This window comes from Schistocerca serialis, chromosome 6, assembly GCF_023864345.2.
Source record: "Schistocerca serialis cubense isolate TAMUIC-IGC-003099 chromosome 6, iqSchSeri2.2, whole genome shotgun sequence".
In the NCBI taxonomy this organism is placed as follows: Eukaryota; Metazoa; Arthropoda; class Insecta; order Orthoptera; family Acrididae; genus Schistocerca; species Schistocerca serialis.
Window position 1 is genome coordinate 367717827 of NC_064643.1, and position 25149 is coordinate 367742975.

The 25149-nt window shown below is 39.1% G+C and overlaps 1 protein-coding gene across 1 annotated transcript in view; it reads left to right on the plus strand.

Annotated features, from left to right (window-relative positions):
- LOC126483959 (non-lysosomal glucosylceramidase) overlaps positions 1 to 25149 on the plus strand; it is a 262802-nt gene that overhangs the window by 185286 nt on the left and 52367 nt on the right. Inside the window, exons 12-13 of the mRNA XM_050107254.1 lie at positions 10313 to 10571; positions 24554 to 24696. Coding sequence (XP_049963211.1) covers positions 10313 to 10571; positions 24554 to 24696 — 402 coding nt within the window. The remainder of the gene's footprint in view (positions 1 to 10312; positions 10572 to 24553; positions 24697 to 25149) is intronic.

Sequence of the window (25149 nt, forward strand, 5' to 3'; positions counted from 1 at the left end):
TTGCCTTAGCAGAGCTCTGGCTCAGTGTTCAAATGTTACTTAATATACTGTAACGTAGCTACATGAGGCAGATGTTCAAATGGCTATACAAATGGCTGCTGGTCCAAGCTAAATAAACCAAACCTTTTTACCCCCCTTTCCTAGCTCAAACAGGAACCAAGCACCAAGAACGCCCCCCCCCCCCCTCCCCAAATCCATGATTCTGCACATGTTGTTTTCATATGTATCTGTCAAAGTGCTTCCGCCCAGTAACAATTACAGTTTAAGTGGATTGTAGTGCTTTCTAGTTTACGGTAAGACTAGTGTCATGTGTGATTAATGTGGATGTTGTCGTTGGTTAATTGGTATGGGAGAAACATGTTAGAATTGTGGGTTCATGCTACACTAGGGAGAACACAGTGGGAAAGCAAACCAGGTGTCAGATGAGGCTCTACCATGGAGTTGTATATTATGCAGTTGAGAAAAGAAAATCATGGAACAGTGAAGAAAGATTTTTGCCCTCCAGGCAGGTTTAGAAATGACATATTTTGAATTAGATAGCTTGAAATGGGAAAGAGATAATGGAAGTTTGAAGAAAGTGACAAATAGTAGGCAAAAGGAAAAGCCTCAAGAAATCACTTTCCCTATTCTGGTTAGCAATTAGTTTGATGTGAGACCTGAAGTAGGAGAAAAGGCTTAACCAGTTTTTGAGCTCAGTAGGGTGCAGCAGGTCGTAGTGAGATCTTGATGGAGGGGATAAGGTCTTTTAGTCAGAGGTGCAGGAAACAGCATGCCCAAAACTTAGGATATGGCATTAAAACTAGCCTGGAGGAAATAGGAGCAGTCCAATACACACTCATGTGAGGTTTATGGAAGTTCTACAGTGAAACAGCCAGACCTGGATTAAATGAGTGTTAGCCATGTGAACAAAGAGCTGAACGAATTGTTTCCAACAAAAGTATCACATCTGTGCCATGCCTGTAGCTTTGATTTCGAGATAAGTATGAACTACTCATGACCTGCACCTGTAAAGGAGGAGGAAGGAAGGATGCTGAACATCTCACAGAATGTGTAAGTGGGATTGCAATTAAACAAGACAAAATCCCTGTGATTACTGAAGTCAAAGGGACATACCTTTTAGGTTTGAGTCAGATAATAGACACACAGTATTGAAAGAAATTAGAGCAGAAGAGGACTGTAACACACACAATATTTTCCATTAAAATATTAATTTATTTCATTAGAACATTAGAGGGTTGAAAAAAAAGTGATGAGCTTCTTTTATGCCTAGAAGATGTGGAAACTTCTTGCTGAACACCATGTGACCACCGGGATGGAGGAGTTAAATATTAAGTATTATAGACTTGCATCACTTTCATATAGAGTAAACACGGAAAAAGGAGGAGTTGCAACATATCTAAAAGTTGGACCCGAAGAGAAAAAAATTGCCACAAATAGTTTATTTGCTGATTAGAACATAGAAGCATGTGCTTGTGAATTGCTACTACAGAATACTTCTCTAATAATTGTAACAGTCTACAAAGCCCCTCCAGAAAATTTTCATCTATTTATGAGAAATCTAGATGCATTATTGAGCTGTGTGTCAGACAAAAAGAAAGAGTAATTCATGGAGATTTCAATGTAGATTTCTTAAAAGACAAGGACAGGAAAAATGAAGTTGAATTATTATTTTGTTGTTGCAATCTAATTTCAGTAGTCAGTTTTCCAAATTGTGTGGAGCAAGATAGGAGGAAGCTGATTAATAACATTTTTGTAGACATTCCTGGAGATTAATGGAAATAAACAGTAAGGCACCTTACAATCCTGAGATAGCTTTATACAAAGCAGTGAGACTTGTCAATGAGAACAGGATACCGTGTTTTAAGAGTACATTAAAAGTGGTATTATTGGATGAGGAATATATAAAAAGAGATACTAATGTTGAATTCAATTTATTCTGTAGTAAATTTGTGTAAGTATTTGAAAGTTGCTTTCCTAAAAAATTATCCTGAACAAGTAAGCTGTGGAATTAAAATCTCTTGCATGAGGAAGAGGGAAATTTATATAAATGCAAGAGTAAGTCAAGATTTGATATTACTTGCATACTACAAAAGATTCTGTACTGTTTAAGAGGAGTCATTAAAAGACATAAGTATTAACATCCTGGCAGAAATTAATATTGCAGATAATAAGAGTAAAGATATATGCAATACAAATGGGAGCATGGACAGCCAGTATGTGTACAAGATACCATAACAATTGAACTAAATTACAATGTTGTGACTTATAATTCACAAGTTGCAAGTAGTTTTAGTAATCACTTTCTAAATGTGGTAGGAAGAATTGGATTAAATGCTTCAGTTGAAGAAGCAACAGAATATATTAGAAATGCTGTTAACAAAATTTTAAGCAAATAGAAGTAGCACCAACATCCTTCTCTGAGATTAATAGAATTCTAAAATACGAAAGCTCTTGTGGATTTCATGGAATTTCAAACAGAATTTTGAAAAGTTGTTCTGACTTAACAAGTAATGTCCTAAGTGATATATGCAATGCATCACTGGCACAGGAATGTTTTCCAGGCAGGTTAAAATATGCAACTGTTGAACTTCTTCATAAGAAAGGTGGCAAGACAGACTTAAACAAGTGTTGTCCAGTTTCCATACTGACATCTTTTTCCAAAATATTTGAAAAAGTTATGTACTCAAGAATGGCCTCGCATTTAAGTTGAAACAATTTACTTAGCTTACCACAATTTGGATTCCAAAAGGATTACTTGACTGAGAATGCTATTTATGCATTCACTCATCAAACATCAAAAGCCTTAAATAATAAAAAAGTGCCAGTTGTAGGGAAAGACAGATTGCTACTTACCGTAAAGAAGACACGTAAAGTTGCAGGCACAATTAAAAGGCACTTACATAATGCTTTTGCCCATAGCCTTCAGCAGCAAAAGAGAAGCACACTCCATTCACACAAACAAGCAAACACACTTCATGCACGTATGACCTCCAACTCCAGCATCTTCGGCCAGAATCCCGAGACACATGAAGTGTCTTCTTTAGATAAGTAGCAATCTGTCTTTTCCTACATTGTTGATATTCCTATCTATAGTTTCGATTGTTTAATATAACCAGTTGGTATTTTTTTGTGATCTTTCCAAGGTGTTTGATTGTGTAGGTAATGTCACTTTCTTAGAAAACCTCAAGTTTTATGGAATTGGTGGATTTATATATGCTTAGTTTGAATTATACATAACAAACAGAATGCAAAAGGTTGTGCTGAATAATTCAGACAGTGTATAAAATATTCTCGGTATTCTTGCCGCGTCAGTTCTAGATAAAATCTCGAGCTTTCAGACAGTGTCAGGAGACAAATCACAAAGGGAGTTCCACAGAATTCAATTTTGGGTCCACTCCTATTCCTTCCAGAGCCAACAAGCAGAATTGGTACTTTTTGCAGGCAATACTAGTATTGTTGTAAATCCTATTAGAGAGAAAGCAACAGAAGAGTTAGTAAATTATATTTTACAAAGAATTATAAAATAGTTCTCAGGAAATGGACTCTCCTTAAATTTTGGCAAAAAGAGAAAAACTACACTAGTTCAGTTCTGTACAACAAATAGTCATAGTGACAATTGCAACAATTGATGTAGCACATCAGCAGGAGTCAGTAAATTGCGTAGAATGCTCCAAATTTTCGGGTGTACATATTGATAAAAAACTGAACTGGAAGAAAGATACAAAGAATTAAGTTCAGCTACTTTTGCTCTTCATATAATTGCTAGTCTTGGAAACAAATGATTCAGACCCTGCTGACATATTTTGCATACATCCATTCAATAATGTCTTACAGAATAATTGTCTGTGGTAACTTGTATATAGCTACATTTGATAATGAGATTCATAATCAGTAATCTGTCGCTATTTAAGAGTTAACTGTTATGTCCATACCTACAACACTAGGAGGAATAAATGACCTTTGTTGCCCATTATTAAATCTGTCAGTGGCTCAGAAAGGATTTCAACACGCAGAAATAAAAATGTTTGTTCTTTTACTGTGTAACATAAAAGATCTGAGAGATGGCAAAACAAGTTTTAAATGTAACTTAAAATTATTTCTCCTGCACTAATTTCTATCTAAAAACAAGTAGCCAGTAAAAAAAAAGGGGAAAAACTTAGTTTTTAAGTGCAGTTGCGTGCGTAGGACTAAAATAATAATTTGTTTATTAATGTTAAAACTAATCATCTATACGTATTCTGTACATTGACTCATTCCACATCATTTTGATAAAAGAATTCTTCAGATGATCTATGGAACATGTAACTAACTAACTAACTAGATGGTTACCTCTTAGACTCATTAACTTGCCTTTTGTGCATTACAAGACATTGTACCCTCTCCATTTTCTTAACACAAACCTTGACCTTTTGTCACTCACCTTTGTGGCTCTTTGCACCTGTTACTTATTCATTTGAAAATATTTTCAAGTTATGACCTATCTTAGCCGGCCGGAGTGGCCGTGCGGTTCTAGGCGCTACAGTCTGGAACCGAGCGACTGCTACGGTCGCAGGTTCGAATCCTGCCTCTGGCATGGATGTGTGTGATGTCCTTAGGTTAGTTAGGTTTAATTAGTTCCAAGTTCTAGGCGACTGATGACCTCAGAAGTTAAGTTGCATAGTGCTCAGAGCCATTTTTATGACCTATCTTATCTAATAGTTTGTCATGGAAGCCATCTAGAGGAATCCTCCCTAGAAACCCAGAATCCTAAACCTCTCACCTGGTTCAGATTCATTGAAGACATCTTTGTGATCTGGATTGAGGATGAGGACACCCTATCCACATTCCTTCCGAACCTCGACAACTTCTCCCCCATTTGCTTCACCTGATGGCGCAGTGGTTAGCACACTGGACTCGCATTCGGGAGGACGACGGTTCAATCCCGTCTCCGGCCATCCTGATTTAGGTTTTCCGTGATTTCCCTAAATCGCTTCAGGCAAATGCCGGGATGGTTTCTTTGAAAGGGCACGGCCGATTTCCTTCCCCATCCTTCCCTAACACGAGCTTGTGCTCCGTCTCTAATGACCTCGTTGTCGACGCGACGTTAAACACTAATATCCTCCTCCCTCTGCTTCACCTGATCCTACTGAACCCAACAAGTTACAATTCTAGATGTTGACCTCCACATCTAAGATGGTTACAACAGTACCACCATCCATATCAAAACTACTAACCACCAGCAATACCTCCACTTTGACAGCTGCCACCCATTCCATACCAAGAAATCCCTTCCGTACAGCCTAGCCACCTGTGGTGATCGCATCTGCAGTGACAACCACTCCTTCTGAAAATGTACTGAAGGTTTCATTGAAGCTGTCACAGACCGTAATTATCCTCCCAACCATGTACAAAAGCAAATCTCCTGTGCCTTATCTTTCCAGTCTCCCACCACCTCCCAAAGTCCCATTATCCGGCCACAGAGGAGCATTCCCCTTGTAACTCAATACCACCCAGGACTGGAGCAACTGAACACTTTCTCCAGCAGGGTTTGGACTACCTCTCATTGTGTCCTGAAATGAGAAATGTCCTGCCCACTATCCTTCCCACCTTTCCCACAGTGGTATTCTGCCATCCACCAAACCTACGCAATAACTTGTCCTTCCTTCCACAATTCCTGCTTCCAACCCCTTCCCTCATGGCTCATACCCCTTAATAGACCTGGGTGCAAGACCTGTCCCATATGTCCTCACACCACCACCACCACCACCACCACCACCACCACCACCACCACCTTCAGTCCGGTCACAAACATCACCTATCCCATCAAAGGCAGGACTACCTGTGAAACCAGTCATCTTATCTACAAGCTGAGCTGCAACCACTGTGCTGCATTCTATGTGAGCATGACAACGAATAAGCATGAATGGCCACCGACAAACTGTGGCCAAGAAACAGCTGGACTACCTTGATGCTGAGCATGCCTCCCAACATGACATTCTTTATTTCAATGACTGCTTCGCAGCCTGTTCCATATGGATCCTTCCCACCAACACCAATTATTCTGAATTGCACAGGTGAGAACTTTCCCTGCAGTACATCCTACGTTCTCGAAACCCTCCTGGCCCCAACCTTCATTATTCATTGTCCTCACCCATCCAGCCCCTTCCCTATTCACATTCCAGTACTACACAGCTGTCACTCCACCATCACATCCAGTCTTTTTACTCTCTCCTTTTCCAATATTCCCCCCCCCCCCCGCCCCCTCCCCACCTTTACCCTTCCCTCCGTCTATCCTGCAGCACTTCACTATCCGCCACTCCTACCAAACTATCCCTCCCCCTCCCTGCCCCAGCCTCCTCCTTACCTCAACCCAGTCACCTCCTCCATCATGCACGGGTGCTGCTCGAAGTGTGGTTTCGCCGGCCGGTGTGGCCGTGCGGTTCTAGGTGCATCACTCTAGAACCGGGTGACCGCTACAGTTGCAGGTTCAAATCCTGCCTCGGGCATGGACGTGTGTGATGTCCTTAGGTTAGTTAGGTTTAAGTAGTTCTAAGTTCTGGGGGACTGATGACCACAGATGTTAAGTCCCATAGTGCTCAGAGCCATTTGAAGTGTGATTTCAGTTCCCTCAGACTGCAGTCGCATGTGTGAGTTGTGTTTGCGTGAGTGTGTGGGTCTGTCGTCTAAGATTGATGAAGGCCTTACTGGCCAAAAGTTTTATTTGTGACAATTTTTTTGTTGTGCCTATCTGTGGCTTGGCATCTCCGCTATATGGTGAGTAGCAGCTTATCTTTTCATGATTTGTTACATTTCATCCTGGATCTTCCAGTGTTTGAGTTTGTCATGTTTATTATTTGCATCTTTTTCTAATAGACACTCTCATTCCTGGTTTTTTAGATAAAGAAAATTTAACTCTGTGCTTCAATGGTTGGCGAATGCATGGTTCTACATGAAATGAAATACAAATAGTATGAGCAGTGATGCAGGCCTTTCAACCCCCTCGGGCCTTTAGGCTCACAATACATGACCTACAAACCTCCTGTCATGACCTATCATCCCATTTGTTGTTTGTGTGTGATTTAGCACTGGTGTACATCATTTCTCAGTATCAATGTGTTATTCCATGTTCACAAATCTATTTGCTTTTCAACATGCCCTGTATTGCTACTCAATTGGTGAAAATAACCAGCAATTCTATATCTTCAGCTGACCCTCTCTGAATTTTATTGCACAATTCCCTCAGTTTGAAATGTATTTCAGTTGCATTCCCTTTATAATTGTATTTGAACAGATCTTTGCTAAATATTTGTTCAAATGAAGCTTTGCAAACCTTTTCTAATTTGAAGCTCTGTGCATATTAGATATTTGATAATCAAATTATTTCACTTCTGGTCTCTCATTACTTGACCATCATTAGATTCATTTACAGTAGTTTGAAGAAGCCCATGTGCTCAGTTGACCTCTTTATTATTAGATAATATTCCCAAAACGTTATCTTGTAGATATTCTGTCTTCCCAACTCTTGATTCTTTTTTTTTTCCCCCTCTAGAAATTGTAACTTCTGTTATTAGCTATTTGAGTTTTTGATTTATGTTATCAGTGGAATTTTGAACTTTTCCAAAAGAAGCACCAAGCCTTTAATTTATTTTTTCAAAATTTTCCTCAACAGAATGATTAATTTCTTTTAGTCAATTTTTAATTGCTTTCTGGTTTTTCTGAAATTATTAGTTTTTTATTTAATCCCTTTGTAAAACTTATCCTCATCTTTCACACTCAGTATGATCTTCCATATTATTTTCATGGATCTACTCATTATGCTAAGATTGCAGACTGTTGTGCACTCAATGTGGCATTGTGCTGAGCTACACAGAGATAAGATCAGCCTACCATAAATTTTGAGATGTCTGGCCACATGTTGATGTTGTGCCGTGTTCACTAGGTGTGGTGGAAACTCTACCTCTCATAATGCCTCCTCCCTGCTGTGATGACAATTGTGTGCTGTGAAGCAACCATGCGCCATCTGGCAGCTGCTTGCTGCCTTGAGCCTTATGCCATATTGCCCATCTCATACACAAAACCTCAAAAACTGTTTTTCCCCTTGATCTCAGTCTTTAATATTGTGTTCACTTCACAGATTTTAGCATTCTAAAATGTCGACTGTCACTCATCAACACTGTTGGGTAATTTTGACAAAAAGCAAAAAAATATTGGTGAAGTTACTTCCACCTATTCTTATGTAAAGATTTGCACTTTATCAGTGTTGTATTATTTACAGAGCACTATGATCTTATGTTCTTTACTAATGTTATTAATCAAAATCTTTGCACAGCCTATCAAAGTCACTGTTCAATGGATTACAGCTAAAAAGTCACTGTTCCTACTGATTCATTGTTGTTCGTTATTACTTGCAGTACAATTCTTCAGTCAGTCACCCAGTATTATCCCCTCAGGGCAAATCATGTCCCACACCTCCACTCTAAAAGCCATCCCCTAGTGGCTGGAGGTAACAGCCGGAGGTAACAGCCTGGTCATACATGTGAAGGCTATGATATGTTTGATATGTACAGTATCAGTTGTGCATTGTGGTGTTCTGTAGCTCACTTTGTCTCTTCTAATGTTGAATATCCTTCTCAATGTGGAGGTCATGTGGTTCCATTTATGAAGTGGCATGGCAACTTGTGACTGTAGAAAAATATAGGTCTGCTTTTCAGTAAAAAGGATGTCAGTTTTGTTTTAAAGGATGTGTATTATTTATTCTTGCCACAGCACTGTTAAAATTACACACACACACACACAATATTACACAGCATTCCATATGACTGCCTATTTCATATATCAGTACTTGACACTTGATGATTATAATATTGGTCATTCTTTATGATCACAGAAAAGCTCAAGATATTAATAATCGCCGTCTGTGGCTAAGGTTGCCTCCCAACCTTTAATGCAACCTCAAGGTACAATTAAACTTCTTTAAATAAACTTTTGAGTGGTTAACAGACCTTGCAAACTCTTTGTTTAGTGACGTCACACTACAACTTTTCACCGCCGCCACCAGCATGTGTAGTGAAAGGATCAACTCAGTTACTAATACATTTGACTAGGGAATGCCCAAATAAATTATAAACTCATTGTTTGTGGAGGCATATGTCATGTTTTTCAAATCATATAGTCATTGAAACAAATTAAGAGGAGAATGGAGACAGGACTGAATACTGTGGTTTGCCTTGTTTTGCTCTGAATTTAATGTTACATCTGTCGTGTTATTTGTCAGTGTAACCATATGCATTGTGTAGTAAAAGATGGCCTCACCTATGGAAGAGAGCTGCCATAACATTTATTTTATCGTATGAATTTATAGTCCATTTAACCAAGTCATTGAATAGGTCACAGAATACGTCAGCAGAAAAAAATTTTCTTGTTTAGCTGTGACAGAACTTTGTTAGCATTTTTATGGTTTTATCTGTGAAGAATCCCTCAAAGAAGCCAGGCAGTTAAAAATTCTGATCAGACAAATGTGTCAGTATTCTGTTGTTGGCTATTTCCTCTAACATTTTGGAATAGGCTGAAGGATGTGCAGTGTGCTTGTATTTAGAGGTATTTCTTCTGTTGCCATTTTTATAGATGGGCATTCCTATAGCATATTTAAATTTTTTGACTGATTACAGAGCTAGTTCAAGGGCAGTCTTATCATATTTTCACAAGATTTTAGTGCTCTGCTAGCATGCTAGCAGTACCATCATGGCCAAAAGAATTGCTGATTTTTAGTGACTGCTTTCCATAATCTCCTTTGGGATTGTAATTTTGAAAGTAATCCATCAGTACATACAGTGTATTTTGGAGCAAATCATAAGCATTCAGAAATGGATGATTGCTGGTTAGTGCGCTGTTACTGTCCATCAGGGATGTAACCATTGAATCTTGTGATCAGTGATGTTATTGAGTATCATTTTAGGAACATCTGTTGTATGGATATCAGTTTCATTTGCCTCAGTATTTTACTTGCTCCAGATTCTTTTTGCTTGATTCTTTCATTGTTTTACTTTTTAAGTATCTAATATATTTTATATTATGAATTAATTGTAAGTAGCACAAAATTTTGCAACACAATGTGGAAGTTACTGTGAGAAAGGACACAATAAAATTACTTATTTGTATAAAAAGTATCAGATAGCCTCTGTAGTGTTTGCTTGTGTGTTTTTATCTATTTTGTGTTAATATTAAACATATGTAATTTGAATGGCATGTTGATACTAGATTAAACTTTGTTCATTCTGCTTTCCCACTTTGTGTTCAAGACTTAGTTAAATACTAAACTTCATTTTATTTGCAGAGGAAGAACCATTCTTAGCCATAAATTCGTATCCCATTCACGATGTCTCGGAATGGCGTGATCTGAATTTAAAATTCGTTCTCCAGTGTTACCGTGACTACTGCTTTTTTGATTCTTGTGACTATCTTGAAGCTATGTGGCCAAAAATAAAAACAGTCATGAATAAGGCACTGACATGGGATGAAGATAATGATGGCCTTATTGAAAACAGTGGATTTGCTGATCAGACATTTGATGCCTGGATCATGAAGGGACCGAGGTGAGTTCAGTGCAGAAGTCATTTTTTCTTATCATGAAAGTGCCAAGTAACATTGTATTTTGCTTACTCACCTGTTAGCATACTGTGCCATGGAAATCAGCGTGTTTGCAATTCTATATATTGACAAAAAATTTTCCAACTAGAAGTTGAATATGAGTAATATATATTCTGCAACTCCGCTTAAAAAAATATACACACTCCACTTCCCAGTCAAGCTTCAGGAAAATGATGCAAACGCTCCATCCTTGTAACATATCCATCATCGATTTCCTGTGTATTCATTTGCCTATCTTTTTTCTATAAGTTAAAGATTGATAATTTCTAATCCATTATTTCTGGTGAGTAAAATGTAAGTAATGCAGTGGGCCTTCAGATGTGACATACAGCACTATCGAGGATATTCAGCCCAGTTGTCATTCATGTGATTATTACCATAACATGTTTCAGGATAGCATTATCCCTACCTAATTTTGTTTTCTTTTTTAAGGTAGAGTATAACTCAGGATGTCTGTAATACTAACATGTCTGTCAGTATAAGGGGGATTGTTTTATCTGGTGTTGTTGCTTTTAGCACTTCAAAATGGGATAATATTGTCCGGAAACATGTTGTGGCAATTATCACATGACTGACAAATGGGTTGAATATCCTCAATATTGCTTGAATAACAGTTGTATGATGGCTTCACATCAGTTCTGACTTACACTGTGTTTTAAAAGTACAGCAAATAGCAGTTTCCTGTAAAAACATATTTATTTCCGATTATCCATGGTTTTGTGATTGTCCATGCAGTCTTGGGTTCACATTAACATAGATAATCTGGAGTTCTCTGTGTTTATATTTCAGAGAGTGAGACCGATCTATAACTTTACTACAGAATTCTGTAGTAAGAGCATAAAACATAGTGACTGGTCTGAACATTTTGTTTGAGACAGATACTAGTACTGAATTCAATGTACTTACTATGGGCAGAAGAGTATCTTCATAGGTAAAAGAGGTGCATAACCAAAACCAGCAAGCTCATGAGGTGTATTTATGTAATAGACAGTATTGCAATATGTTAAGAGGAGTGCTTGGAAACTAGAATGTTGGAAATTGCAATATAAAGACAATAAAATCAAACTGATTTGGCATAATATTGAGATAGACAAGTATAGATATGGATCATGACATTATTTCTGCTACAGGAAAAAATAATATTGTAAATGATATTATGCCTTAGCAGATAATGGATTAATTTCATAGGAAAGTTCTGGTAGCATGTAAATACTTTAAGAATAAAGGAGACCACTCCCTGAAAAGCAGAAGCATTGAGTCACTGACGGGCACACATAAAACAGAAAGAAAATTTGCTAGCTTTTGGAGTAAACCCCTTTAAAACCAGAGTACACATTCATGCGCACACAGCCTATGCACCAACGAGGCGCTGGCTGAATGCACAATGCCAGTGGTGCATTTCAGTAGGTGAACTATATTGGGTTGGAATTGTGTCAGGTGGGGTGGGAAGGGGGGGGGGGGAGGAGGAGGAGGAGGAGGAGGAAGCAGGGAGCAGGGGGCAGGGAGAGGGGTTGGAGATGAACCTGAGTGCAGTGTACTTGTGTACGTTTTGAAGGTGTGCTGCTTTTTGTGTAGTGTGGAACAGTTTCTTTCATGTTGTGTTGTAAACATTATTGTATTATGGAGTGGACTGATAATTGTAAAAAGTTCATCAAGCTCATATTTTGTTCCCTAAGAGTAGAGTGTAATCAACATATGTGCTGTAACAAGCTATTTGTATGGCAAGGTTAGTTTTACCATTAAAAATGTCTTTTTTTTAAGCAGTTGCTGACTATGGCAGCAAGGAGCTTGATATGTTGTTACTCTAGCAAAGCATTTCGGAGTAAACCCTTGGCTAAGTCTTATTTCTGTTGGTAGATCTTACCATTAAATGAGGAATAGTTATGGCACAGTGCAATTCAAATAAGTTGGCCAGTTCTGAAATCTCAGGCAAGGTTAGTTTTTGTGTTTAATAAGATTTTGTGTAATACTTTCAGTTGTCGTATTGGGAGTTACTCTGTCAGATTAGGTGAATCTAGCTTGTCCACGGACTTTTGTGTGTTTGATGGAAAGTGTTAGCCCATGTGTGTTTGATGGAAAGTGTTAGCCCATGTGTGTTTTTAATTGAATATGTTGATTTGAAAATGTAAAATTCCTTGACGATATTATTTAATACTGGGGAAAGTTTGTATGCTGGTGTATTCTCGGAGTGGACAATGGATGTGATCGATAAGTTAGGTTTGTGGATTTTTGGTCGTGCCCTTAGTATGGGAGCAATGAAATTAATATGCAACTTTTTGTTTATTAGATATAAGAAGTTACATTGATTAAGAATATTAATTTTTTCTGCCATTTTCAGTTGGATCATGGTTCAGTTAAGTAATGTTGCTTGCTGAGAAAAAATTGCGATAATTAGCCATGTTATCATCTTTACAAAGGACAGTAGGGGAATTCCATTCATAACCCTTAACAATGATAGCATCATGTTCATTAAGTTTGTGTCAACTGTCTTATTATGCTGGTCTCAGTAAAGATTGTATTGGAGCATTGTTTTACTTTTTTCTCTTCTTGTGTGACAATTTCATTAATGTTATGTGCTTGATCTGCTCACAAATGTACACTGCCAGTGAGATAATTTAAATTATTAAATGAAACCTTAGTAAACACAAGTCTGCTAACGACCCGGTTCTTGTAGTAGTCTCACCTGGGTAACATCACTCTCTATCACTGCAAAGCTGAAAGTCTAAATGTGGGTGAGATGGTGTTTGCTCGAAGATATACTAAGCACCACAATTTAATTTGCACTAACACATACATTTATTCTTCACTGAAATCAGTTATTGATAACGGTGACCAGTTCGTTAACTATGAAAATTTGTTAGTGCAGTGGCAAAGTTAACTGTTCTATTGTGGGGGTGGGGGTGGGAGTGGGGGGGGGGGGGGGGGGGGTTGGGGGGGCGAACCTTGACATTTACTCAGAAACATCACAGTTTCCACTTAACCCTTTCCTGTAGTAATTTATTAGAGAAAAGATTACACTTCAATAGTTCAGTTAATCGAGTTCATAATTAACTTCACTGAGTCCAAGAATCACTAGTTTTGATGACAATGATATTCCACCCTTGTTATCAATCACAACAAAGTTTGGTTAAAATGTTCCTTAATTAATAAAAGGTATTAAACATTAAAGTTCCTGGGTTTCATGGTTTTTGGTACATGCATATTTTCATGTAGTGTTTGTACATAGTAGCGGATGAGTCAACAGTGAGCATGAGAGTGAGAGTGAGAGTGAGAGTGTGCTTGACACAAGCCTTACTTTTCACCCTTCAAACCATGGACTGGCAATTTTGGGTGATGTTGGACTGGTTGTAGATGGGCATAAGAATATACTGTTATTTCGGAAATCACATAAGGGTTTTTAAAGTCAGTTACGATGGGGACACTGTTTTTGATGAACTATGAGAACTAATGGGACTTTGGCTTATCGAAAATGTTGATGGTCAGAAATTTAGAAAAATACATGGACACTCTTCTTCTACACAATGTGAATCTTTTTGTTTACAAGTATAAGTGCCATGTTGGAGATCATAGTAAATTACACAGAATTGTTAATTAGTGACTTAATTTATTAGTTTGTGCGCCTACCTATGACAAAGTAGATGCCGTAAAAGACAGTTTCTATGAACACCTGAAAATTGTGTATGACAGCCTATTGCAGCACAACATCAAAATAGTGCTGGGAGACTTCACTGCCAAGGTATGCAAAGAGAGACATTTGCAACTGTCAGTAGGCAGTGAAAGCATCCATGATGAAACCAATGAAAATGGATTCACTGAATCAGAAAGCATGAATGTTAGTAGAATGATCTGATGTGCTGAATCAGAAATCATGAATGTCAGAAGCACAATCTTTCCACACAATGATATGCACAAAGATACATCATATTTGGCAATGGAAAGACAGCAAACCAAATCTCAAACAGATACAGGAGTGCCCTCAGCGATATTACTGTGTACCAGAGTGCCAACAAACGCACTGGTCATAATTTGGTGTTCATAAATTTCAAAAGAAGTTGTTTCACCTTATTCGTAAAATCTGGCAAGATGAAAAAAATACCAGATGTATGGAGGGAATGAATTTTTGTCCCTGTATATAAGAAAGGAGATAAATGAAACTGCAGAAAAGAAGACAAACGAAACTGCAGAAATTACAGAGGACTATCCCTACTAGTCACAGCATGCAAAGTACTGTGACGTATGACACTGTAAAGACTGAAGCCCTGTACTGAGGATGTGATAGGGAACTACCAGAATGGTTTTTGGAGAAATAGATCAACAATAGATAGTATATTTTACATCAAGACCATCAGTGAACAAATATGGGAATACAACAAGAGCATCCATTACCTGTTCATAGATTTCCAGAAGGTGCTCAGGAAATCATGGCAGAATACGGAATCCTCAACATACTCATCAGGTTGGTCAAAATGTGTATGAAGAAGGTGGTAAACAGGGTGACATAATGTGGCTCAATATCAGATGTTTTGAGAACAGAACTGGATTGAAGCAAGATGATACTCCATCGCAACATATCTTCAACCTTGTCATGGAAATTTTGATAAGAGAAACCAAACAGGCAACAAATGAAAATGTCTTGAAAAAACAGTCAAGTATACTGGCCTTTGTAGATGACAGTTATAATAGGAACTAACAGTGGTGTAATTGAAATTCTGTTCAAGAAGACAAGTCGAATAGCAAACTAGACTACAGAACACAAAGAAGGTTTACTTTTTCTTCCAAAACTCGTATCCTCCAAAATCTTGACCAGGAAAACTAAGCTGCAACTCTACACCACAATCATCCGGCTAGTACTGCTATATGGAGCCAGAACATGACAAAAAAAAGAAGAGCACCGACTCTCTGTCTTCGAAAGTAAAGTCTACAGCAAAATCTTTGGGCTAACATTTAACCAAGCAACACAAAGATGGATTTTGAGATCCAGTTAAGAACCAGTTAAACTGGCCAACCAAACCTTGGTAGTGAACATTGTCAATGTGAGGCTTTTGCAATGTACAGGCCACAGTGTCAGAATGGACTGTGGCAGAATAGTCCATCAGATATATGACAATAAGATAGAAGACCCCCTGGAAGACCAAGAAGCAGATTGCAACATAAAGTGACTGCAAGGTGCTGGGTATCTCTCAATGGGTGGAAGCAGCACAACACAGGGCACAGGGTCATCATGACCCAGAGAAGTCAGTGGAGTGTGTGTGTGTGTGTGTGTGTGTGTGTGTGTGTGTGTGTGTGTGTGTGTGAGAGAGAGAGAGAGAGAGAGAGAGAGAGAGAGAGAGAGAGAGAGAGAGAGATATTGTGTTAGTTTGTTAGTTCTGTATATCATATAATGTAGAAAAATTTATGTATCAAAGGTATGTACTCATAGTCCAAGTTCATAATCTGACACTGGTTATGATGGAAAGTGGCAGTGACTCTGAAATTCAGGTTTAATTATTTTGGAAGATAACTAGTTTTAGTTAATTTAAAGTACTTTACAGGGAAGTCAACATGCGGTGTTTTCCATTGTGGTGGATAATTATATGGAATTATGCTGATTAGCACTTAGTTTTTCATTTATTGTACTAATTTTAATTAGCTGTGACTTTTAATTGACCTGTTCTGTAGCCAAATTAATGGCATGAGAGCAATCAGCCTAACCAAAATGAGCATCCAAACGTTAAATTGCAGTTGTTTCAAAGAAAATGCCTTTTTTGCATGCTGCACTTCAAATTTTTATTTATGTACCTAGATGTGTCCCCCCCCCCCCTCCCCCATGAACCATGGACCTTGCCGTTGGTGGGGAGGCTCGCGTGCCTCAGCGATACAGATGGCTGTACCGTAGGTGCAACCACAACGGAGGGGTATCTGTTGAGAGGCCAGACAAACGTGTGGTTCCTGAAGAGGGGCAGCAGCCTTTTCAGTAGTTGCAGGGGCAACAGTCTTGATGATTGACTGATCTGGCCCTGTAACAATAACCAAAACGGCCTTGCTATGTTGGTACTGCGAATGGCTGAAAGCAAGGGGAAACTACAGCCGTAATTTTTCCCAAGGGCATGCAGCTTTACTGTATGGTTAATGATGATGGCGTCCTCTTGGGTAAAATATTCCGGAGGTAAAATAGTCCCCCATTCGGATCTCCGGGCGGGGCTACTCAAGAGGACGTCGTTATCAGGAGAAAGAAAACTGGCGTTCTACGGATCGGAGCGTGGAATGTCAGATCCCTAAATCGAGCAGGTAGGTTAGAAAATTTAAAAAGGGAAATGGATAGTTTAAAGTTAGATATAGTGAGAATTAGTGAAGTTCGGTGGCAGGAGGAACAAGACTTTTGGTCAGGTGAATACAGGGTTATAAATAAAAAATCAAATAGGGGTAATGCAGGAGTTGGTTTAATAATAAATAAAAAAAATAGGAGTGCGGGTAAGCTACTACAAACAGCATAGTGAATGCATTATTGTGGCCAAGATAGGCACGAAGCTCATGCCTACTACAGTAGTACAAGTTTATATGCCAAATAGCTCTGCAGATGATGAAGAAATTGATGAAATTTATGATGCGATAAAAGAAATTATTCAGTTGGTGAAGGGGGATGAAAATTTAATAGTCATGGGTGACTGGAATTCGAGAGTGGGAAAATGGAGAGAAGGAAATATAGTAGGTGAATATGGATTGGGGGAAAGAAATGAAAGAGGAAGCCGTCTGGTAGAATTTTGCACAGAGCATAACTTAATCATAGCTAACACTTGGTTCAAGAATCATAAAAGAAGGTTGTATACATGGTAGAATCCTGGAGATACTAAAAGGTATCAGATAGATTATATAATGGTAAGACAGAGATTTAGGAACCAGGTATTAAATTGTAAGACATTTCCAGGGGCAGATGTGGACTCTGACCACAATCTGTTGGTTATGAACTGTAGATTAAAACTGAAGAAACTGCAAAAAGGTGGGAATTTAAGGATATGGGACCTGGATAAACTGAAAGAACCAGAGGTTGTACAGAGTTTCAGGGAGACCATGAGGGAACAATTCACAGGAATGGGGGAAAGAAGTACAGTAGAAGAAGAATTGGTAGCTCCGAGGGATGAAGTACTGAAGGCAGCAGAGGATCAAGTAGGTAAAAAGATGAGGGCTAGTAGAACTCCTTGAGTAACAGAAGAAATTTTGAATTTAATTGATGAAAGGAGAAAATATAAGAATGCAGTAAATGAAGCAGACAAAAAGGAGTACAAACGTCTCCAAAATGAGATCGACAGGAAGTGCAAAATGGCTAAACAGGGATGGCTAGAGGACAAATGTAAGGATGTAGAGGCTTATCTCACTAGGGGTAAGATAGATACTGCCTACAGGAAAATTAAAGTGACCTTTGGAGAAAAGAGAACCACTTGTATGAATATCAAGAGCTTGGATGGAAACGCAGTTCTAAGCAAAGAAGGGAAAGCAGAAAGGTGGAAGGAGTATATAGAGGGTCTATACAAGGGCGATGTACTTGGGGACAATATTATGGAAATGGAAGAGGATGTAGATGAAGATGAAATTGGAGATACGATACTGCGTGAAGAGTTTGACAGAGCACTGAAAGACCTAAGTCGAAACAAGGCCCCCGGAGTAGACAACATTCCATTAGAACTACTGACGGCCTTGGGAGAGCCAGTCTTGACAAAACTCTACCATCTGGTGAGCAAGATGTATGAGAAAGGCGAAATACCCTCAGACTTCAAGAATAATATAATAATTCCAATCCCAAAGAAAGCAGGTGCTGACAGATGTGAAAATTACCGAACTATCAGTTTAATAAGTCACGGATGCAAAATACTAATGCGAATTCTTTACAGACGAATGGAAAAACTAGTAGAAGCCGACCTCGGGGAAGATCAGTTCGGATTCCGTAGAAATGTAGGAACACGTGAGGCAATACTGACCCTACGATGTATCTTAGAAGCTAGATTAAGGAAAGGCAAACCTAGCATTTGTAGACTAGAAAGCTTTTGACAATGTTAACTGGAATACTCTCTTTCAAATTCTGAAGGTGGCAGGGGTAAAATACAGGGAGCGAAAGGCTATTTACAATTTGTACAGAAAGCAGATGGCAATTATAAGAGTCGAGGGGCATGAAAGGGAAGCAGTGGTTTGGAAGGGAGTGAGACAGGGTTGTAGCCTCTCCCCGATGTTGATCAATCTGTATATTGAGCAATCATTGAAGGAAACAAAAGAAAAATTTGGAGTAGGTATTAAAATCCATGGAGAAGAAATAAAAACTTTGAGGTTCGCCGATGACATTGTAATTCTGTCAGAGACAGCAAAGGACTTAAAAGAGCAGTTGAACGGAATGGATAGTGTCTTGAAAGGAGGATATAAGATGAACATCAACAAAATCAAAACAAGGATAATGGAATGTAGTCTAATTAAGTCGGGTGATGCTGAGGGAATTAGATTAGGAAATGAGGCACTTAAAGTAGTAAAGTTGTTTTGCTATTTGGGGAGCAAAATAACTGATGATGGTCGAAGTAGAGAGGATATAAAATGTAGACTGGCAATGGCAAGGAAAGCGTTTCTAAAGAAGAGAAATTTGTTAACATTGAGTATAGATTTAAGGGTCAGGAAGTCTTTTCTGAAAGTATTTGTATGGAGTGTAGCCATGTATGGAAGTGAAACATGGACGATAACTAGTTTGGACAAGAAGAGAATAGGAGCTTTCGAAATGTGGTGCTACAGAAGAATGCTAAAGATTAGATGGGTAGATCATATAACTGATGAGGAGGTATTGAATAGAATTTTTCTTTGGGATTGGAATTATTATATTCTTCTTGAAATCTGAGGGTATTTCGCCTGTCTCATACATCTTGCTCACCAGATGGTAGATTTTGTCAGGACTGGCTCTCCCAAGGCTGTCAGTAGTTCTAATGGAATGTTGTCTACTCCCGGGACCTTGTTTCGACTCAGGTCTTTCAGTGCTCTGTCGAACTCTTCACGCAGTATCGTATCTCCCATTTCATCTTCATCTACATCTTCTTCCATTTCCATAATATTGTCCTCAAGTACATCACCCTTGTATAGACCCTCTATATACTCCTTCCACCTTTCTGCTTTCCCTTCTTTGCTTAGAACTGGGTTTCCATCTGAGCTCTTGATATTCATACAAGTGGTTCTCTTTTCTCTAAAGGTCTCTTTAATTTTCCTGTAGGCACTATCTATCTTACCCCTAGTGAGATAAGCCTCTACATCCTTACATTTGACCTCTAGCCATCCCTGTTTAGCCATTTTGCACTTCCTGTCAATCTCATTTTTGATACGTTTGTATTCCTTTTTGCCTGCTTCATTTACTGCATTCTTATATTTTCTCCTTTCATCAATTAAATTCAATATTTCTTCTGTTACCCAATGATTTCTACTAGCCCTCGTCTTTTTACCTATTTGATCCTCTGCTGCCTTCACTACTTCATCTCTCAAAGCTACCCATTCTTCTTCTACTGTATTTCATTCCTCCATTTGTGTCAGTTGTTCCCTCATGGTCTCCCTGAAACTCTGTACAATCTCTGGTTCTTCCAGTTTATCCAGGTCCCATCTCCTTAAATTCCCACCTTTTTGCAGTTTCTTCAGTTTTAATCTACAGTTCATAACCAACAGATTGTGGTCAGAGTCTACATCTGCCCCTGGAAATGTCTTACAATTTAAAACCTGGTTCCTAAATCTCTGTCTTACCATTATATAATCTATCTGAAACCTGTCAGTATCTCCAGGCTTCTTCCATGTATACAACCTTCTTTTATGATTCTTGAACCAAGTGTTAGCTATGATTAAGTTGTGCTTTGTGCAAAATTCTACCAGGCGGCTTCCTCTTTCATTTCTTAGCCGAAATCCATATTCAACTTTTCCTTCGCTCCTTTTCCTATTACTGAATTCCAGTCATCCTTGACTATAAATTTTCATCTCCCTTCGCTATCTGAATAATATCTTTTATTTCATCATACATTTCTTAAATTTCTTCATCATCTGCAGAGCTAGTTGGCATATAAACTTGTACTACTGTAGTAGGCATGGGCTTCGTGTCTATCTTGGCCACAATAATGCATTCACTATGCTGTTTGCAGTAGCTTACCCGCACTCCTATTTTTTTATTCATTATAAAACCGACTCCTGCATTACCCCTTTTTGATTTTGTATTTATAACCCTGTATTCGCCTGACCAAAAGTCTTGTTCCTCCTGCCACCGAACTTCACTAACTCCTACTATCTCTAACTTTAACCTATCCATTTCCCTTTTTAAATTTTCTAACCTACCTGCCCGATTAAGGGATCTGACATTCCACGCTCCGATCCGTAGAACGCCAGTTTTCTTTTTCCTGATAACGACGTCCTCCTGAGTAGTCCCCGCCCGGAGATCCGAATGGGGGACTATTTTACCTCCAGAATATTTTACCGAAGAGGATGCCATCATCATTAAACCACACAGTAAAGCTGCATGCCCTCGGGAAAAATTATGGCTGTAGTTTCCCCTTGCTTTCAGCCGTTCACAGTACCAGAACAGCAACGCCGTTTTGTCTGGTGTTACAAGGCCAGATCAGTCAATCATCCAGACTGTGCCCCTGCAACTACTGAAAAGGCTGCTGCCCGTCTTCAGGAACCACACGTTTGTCTGGCCTCTCAACAGATACCCATTGGTTGTGGTTGCACCTACGGTACGGCTATCTGTATTGCTGAGGCACACAGGCCTCCCCACCAACGGCAAGGTCCATGGTTCTTGGGGGGGGAGGGGGGGGGGGGGGTCAAGCGGATATCAACTGCGATTTTTAAATAGGAAGCCCCATTTTTTATTACATATTCGTGTAGCACGTAAAGAAATATGAATGAATGTTTTGGTTGGACCACTCTTTTTGCTTTGTGATTGATGGCGCTGTAATAGTCACAAACATATGGCTCACAATTTTAGACGAACAGTTGGTAACCGGTAGGTTTTTTAAATTAAAATACAAAACGTAGGTACGTTTGAACATTTTATTTCGGTTGATCCAATGTCATACATGTACCTTTGTGAGATTATCATTTCTGAGAATGCATGCTGCTACAGCATGATTACCTGTAAATACTACATTAATGCAATAAATGCTCAAAATGATGTCCATCAGCTTCAATGCATTTGGCAATACGTGTAACGACATTCCTCCCAACAGTGAGTAGTTTGCCTTCCGTAATGTTCGCACATGCATTGACAATGCACGCATGTTGTCAGGCATTGGTGGTGGGTCACAATAGCAAATATCCTTCAACTTTCCCCACAGAAAGAAATCCGAGGACGTCAGATCCTGTGAACATGCGGGCCATGGTATGGTGCTTCAATGACCAATCCATCTGTCATGAAATATGCTATTCAGTACCGCTTCAACCGCGTGCAAGCTATGTGCCAGACCTCCATCATGTTGGAAGTACATCGCCATTCTGTCATGCCGTGAAACATCTTGTAGTAACATCGGTAGAACATTATGTAGGAAATCAGCATACATTGCACCATTTAGATTGCCATCGATAAAATGGGGCCAATTATCCTTCCTCCCATAATGTCACACCATACATTAACCCGCCAAGGTCGCTGATGTTCCACTTGTCACAGCCATCGTGGATTTTTCGTTGCCCAATAGTGCATATTAGGCCGCTTTACGTTACCATTGTTGGTGAATGATGCTTCGTCGCTAGATAGAACATGTGCAAAAAATCTGTCATCGTCCCGTAATTTGTCTTGTGCCCAGTGGCAGAACTGTACACAATGTTCAAAGTTGTCGCCATGCAATTCCTGGTGCATAGAAATGTGGTATGGGTGCAATCGATATTTATGTAGCATTCTCCACACCGACGTTTTTGAGATTCCTGATTCTCGCGCAATTTGTCTGCTACTGATGTGGGAATTAGCTGTGACAGCAGCTGAAACACCTACTTGGGCAACATCATTTGTTGCAGGTCATGGTTGATGTTTCACATGTGACTGAACACTTCCTGTTTCCGTAACTAACATAACTATCCAGCGAACGTCCAGACATTTGGATGTTGTCATCCAGGATACCGAGCAGCATACATAGCACACGCCCATTGGGCATTTTGATCACAATAGCCATACATCAACATGATATTGACCTTTTCCGCAATTGGTAAATGGTTCATTTTAACACGGGTAATGTATCATGAAGCAAATACCATCTGCACTGGTGGAATGTTACGTGATACCACATACTTACACATTTGTGACTATTACAGTGCCATCTATCGCAAAGTGAAAAAAGTGGTCCAACTAAAACATTCATATTTCTTTACGTACTACACCGAATATGTAATAAAATATGTGGGTTCCTATTTTTAAAAAAACGCAGTTGATATTCATTTTACCTATGGCAGCACCATCTAGCAGGCCAACCATAGCGCCATCTGGTTTCCCCCTACAAGGTAGATGAGTTTTGTTCTTTGTAGTTTTTTTGTTTGATGGTTATTTCGTGAGATATTTGTCCCAGTCACTATGAATGGTCCACCCTGTATATATGTCTGGGTCACCTTGTTAATACGAAAATAGACTTCCGACCTAGAGATACTTCATTGTATAAATTGGCCTGGCAAGCTTATTCTCTTCAGTTACCAAATGCAAGAAGTTCACTGAGCTGAAGAAGACACGTTTGACCAGGGTATACTGTTAGTTCTAACTTATGGCTGTGAGACAAGGACATTAAATGAGTTCATTATCAGCAAACTCGTAGTAACTCAAAATGGAATGGAAAGATTAATGTTGGGCTACGCAAAGAAACACAGGAAGAAAGCAGTTAGATATCAGACATACACCAAAGGTCAATGACATAATAGTAAGTGTAAATACCTTGAAGTACCAACGAGCTGCCGGCCGGTGTGGCCAAGCGGTTCTAGGCACTTCAGTGACCGTTATGGTCACAGGTTCGAATTCTGCCTCGGGCATGGATGTGTGTGATGCCCTTAGGTTAGTTAGGTTTAGGTAATTCTAAGTTCTAGGGGACTGATGACCTCAGATGTTAAGTCCCATAGTGCTCAGAGCCATTTGAACCATTTGAGCAATGAGCTGATTGAGTCCAGTATACCAAAAATACCAAGAGGGAGACCACTGGGCAGATGGGATACAAGCTTATGAAAGACAATTGCATTCAATTGGCAACAAGAAGATCAAGATGTAAGAGCCTGATGGGATCACGTGTTGCATGCCAACTCAAATAGGCCAAATCTCCACTGATTGTATTGGCATATGAGGAAGGAGAGAGAGAGAGAGAACCTTCTTACAAAACTTAAGAAGCAAGAATTTAACAGTTGAAACCATTTTAACAGGATCAGTAGGAATATGCTTTCAAAAATGACATGGACTGATCGGGTACCTAAAGATGAGCCCCCCAGGATTCGAAATGCATTGTGTATTGAAAAAAAAATCACAATTTGTGACTGAAAGTGGTTGATTTTATTTTTTACAAAAGGAAAAGTCTCAGCAGCAACACTGATAACAATGGGCAGAATTAAGATTGGATTTATTGAGTTTTTGTTTCTCCTAAGAGTTTTTTGGTCAGTACACTCCTACAGCAGTTGCACATGTGGAATAGCTGTTTGTTCTTAAAGACTGGTCTGTTCAGAGAATTGGAGCTTTAAGTGAAAACACATTTTAATGTAGCGGGAGGTGATTAAATGTTTTAAAGTTTGTTTTTTCAAAAGCAGTGTGCTGTATGCCTTCAAGCAACCTCCCCCTGTCTTTCTCTCTCCCTTCCCGTACCCCCTCTCTCCTCCCTATCCCCTCCCCTACATCTTCCACTCCCATAGAATGTACATTTGCTGATTTATAATAAGTTTCTTTGTCTAATTCTAACTTTTTGTGATCTAAGGTTATTAAAAATTCCATTTGTTACAGTGCATACTGTGGGAGCCTGTGGATAGCAGCTTTGTATTGCAGCAGTAGGATGGCAGAGATACTGAACCACCCTGAAGAAAGTATCCATTATTCTGAAATACTGGCTCGGGCAAAGGAGGCATTTAATTCGAAGCTATGGAATGGTATTGTCTTTCATAATTATTGTTTGGGTTTGATGATATGTAAACTGAATAATTTGTCTTGAAATATGCTGACAGTTAGGTGGAGGAAGAGGAGGAGTAGAAATGTTACACAGACCACTTTCTTGGCCACAGAAGTTTCAGTTTTTAAATGGTACTCGCAAACTTTGCAGTGTGACAGACCCTGAAATCAAAAGACGGTGTGCTATGTTAGCGTAGAGTTTTTCGTTTACTGTTCAGAAAATCATTGCACTAACCACAATGCAGACCCACTGTGAATGCTGTTTGTGAGTGTGTGGTTAAGTAAGTGCTGTTTGTAAGCTGCTGTGACTCACTCTCACTGTTGCCATGCTATTTAAAGTTACTCTGAATGTGTTCAGTGAACTTCCAAGAGCTGCATACTAAAGGTATCAGAGGTACTTTGAATGCCATCTTCTCCAGCAGACACTGCCTTCC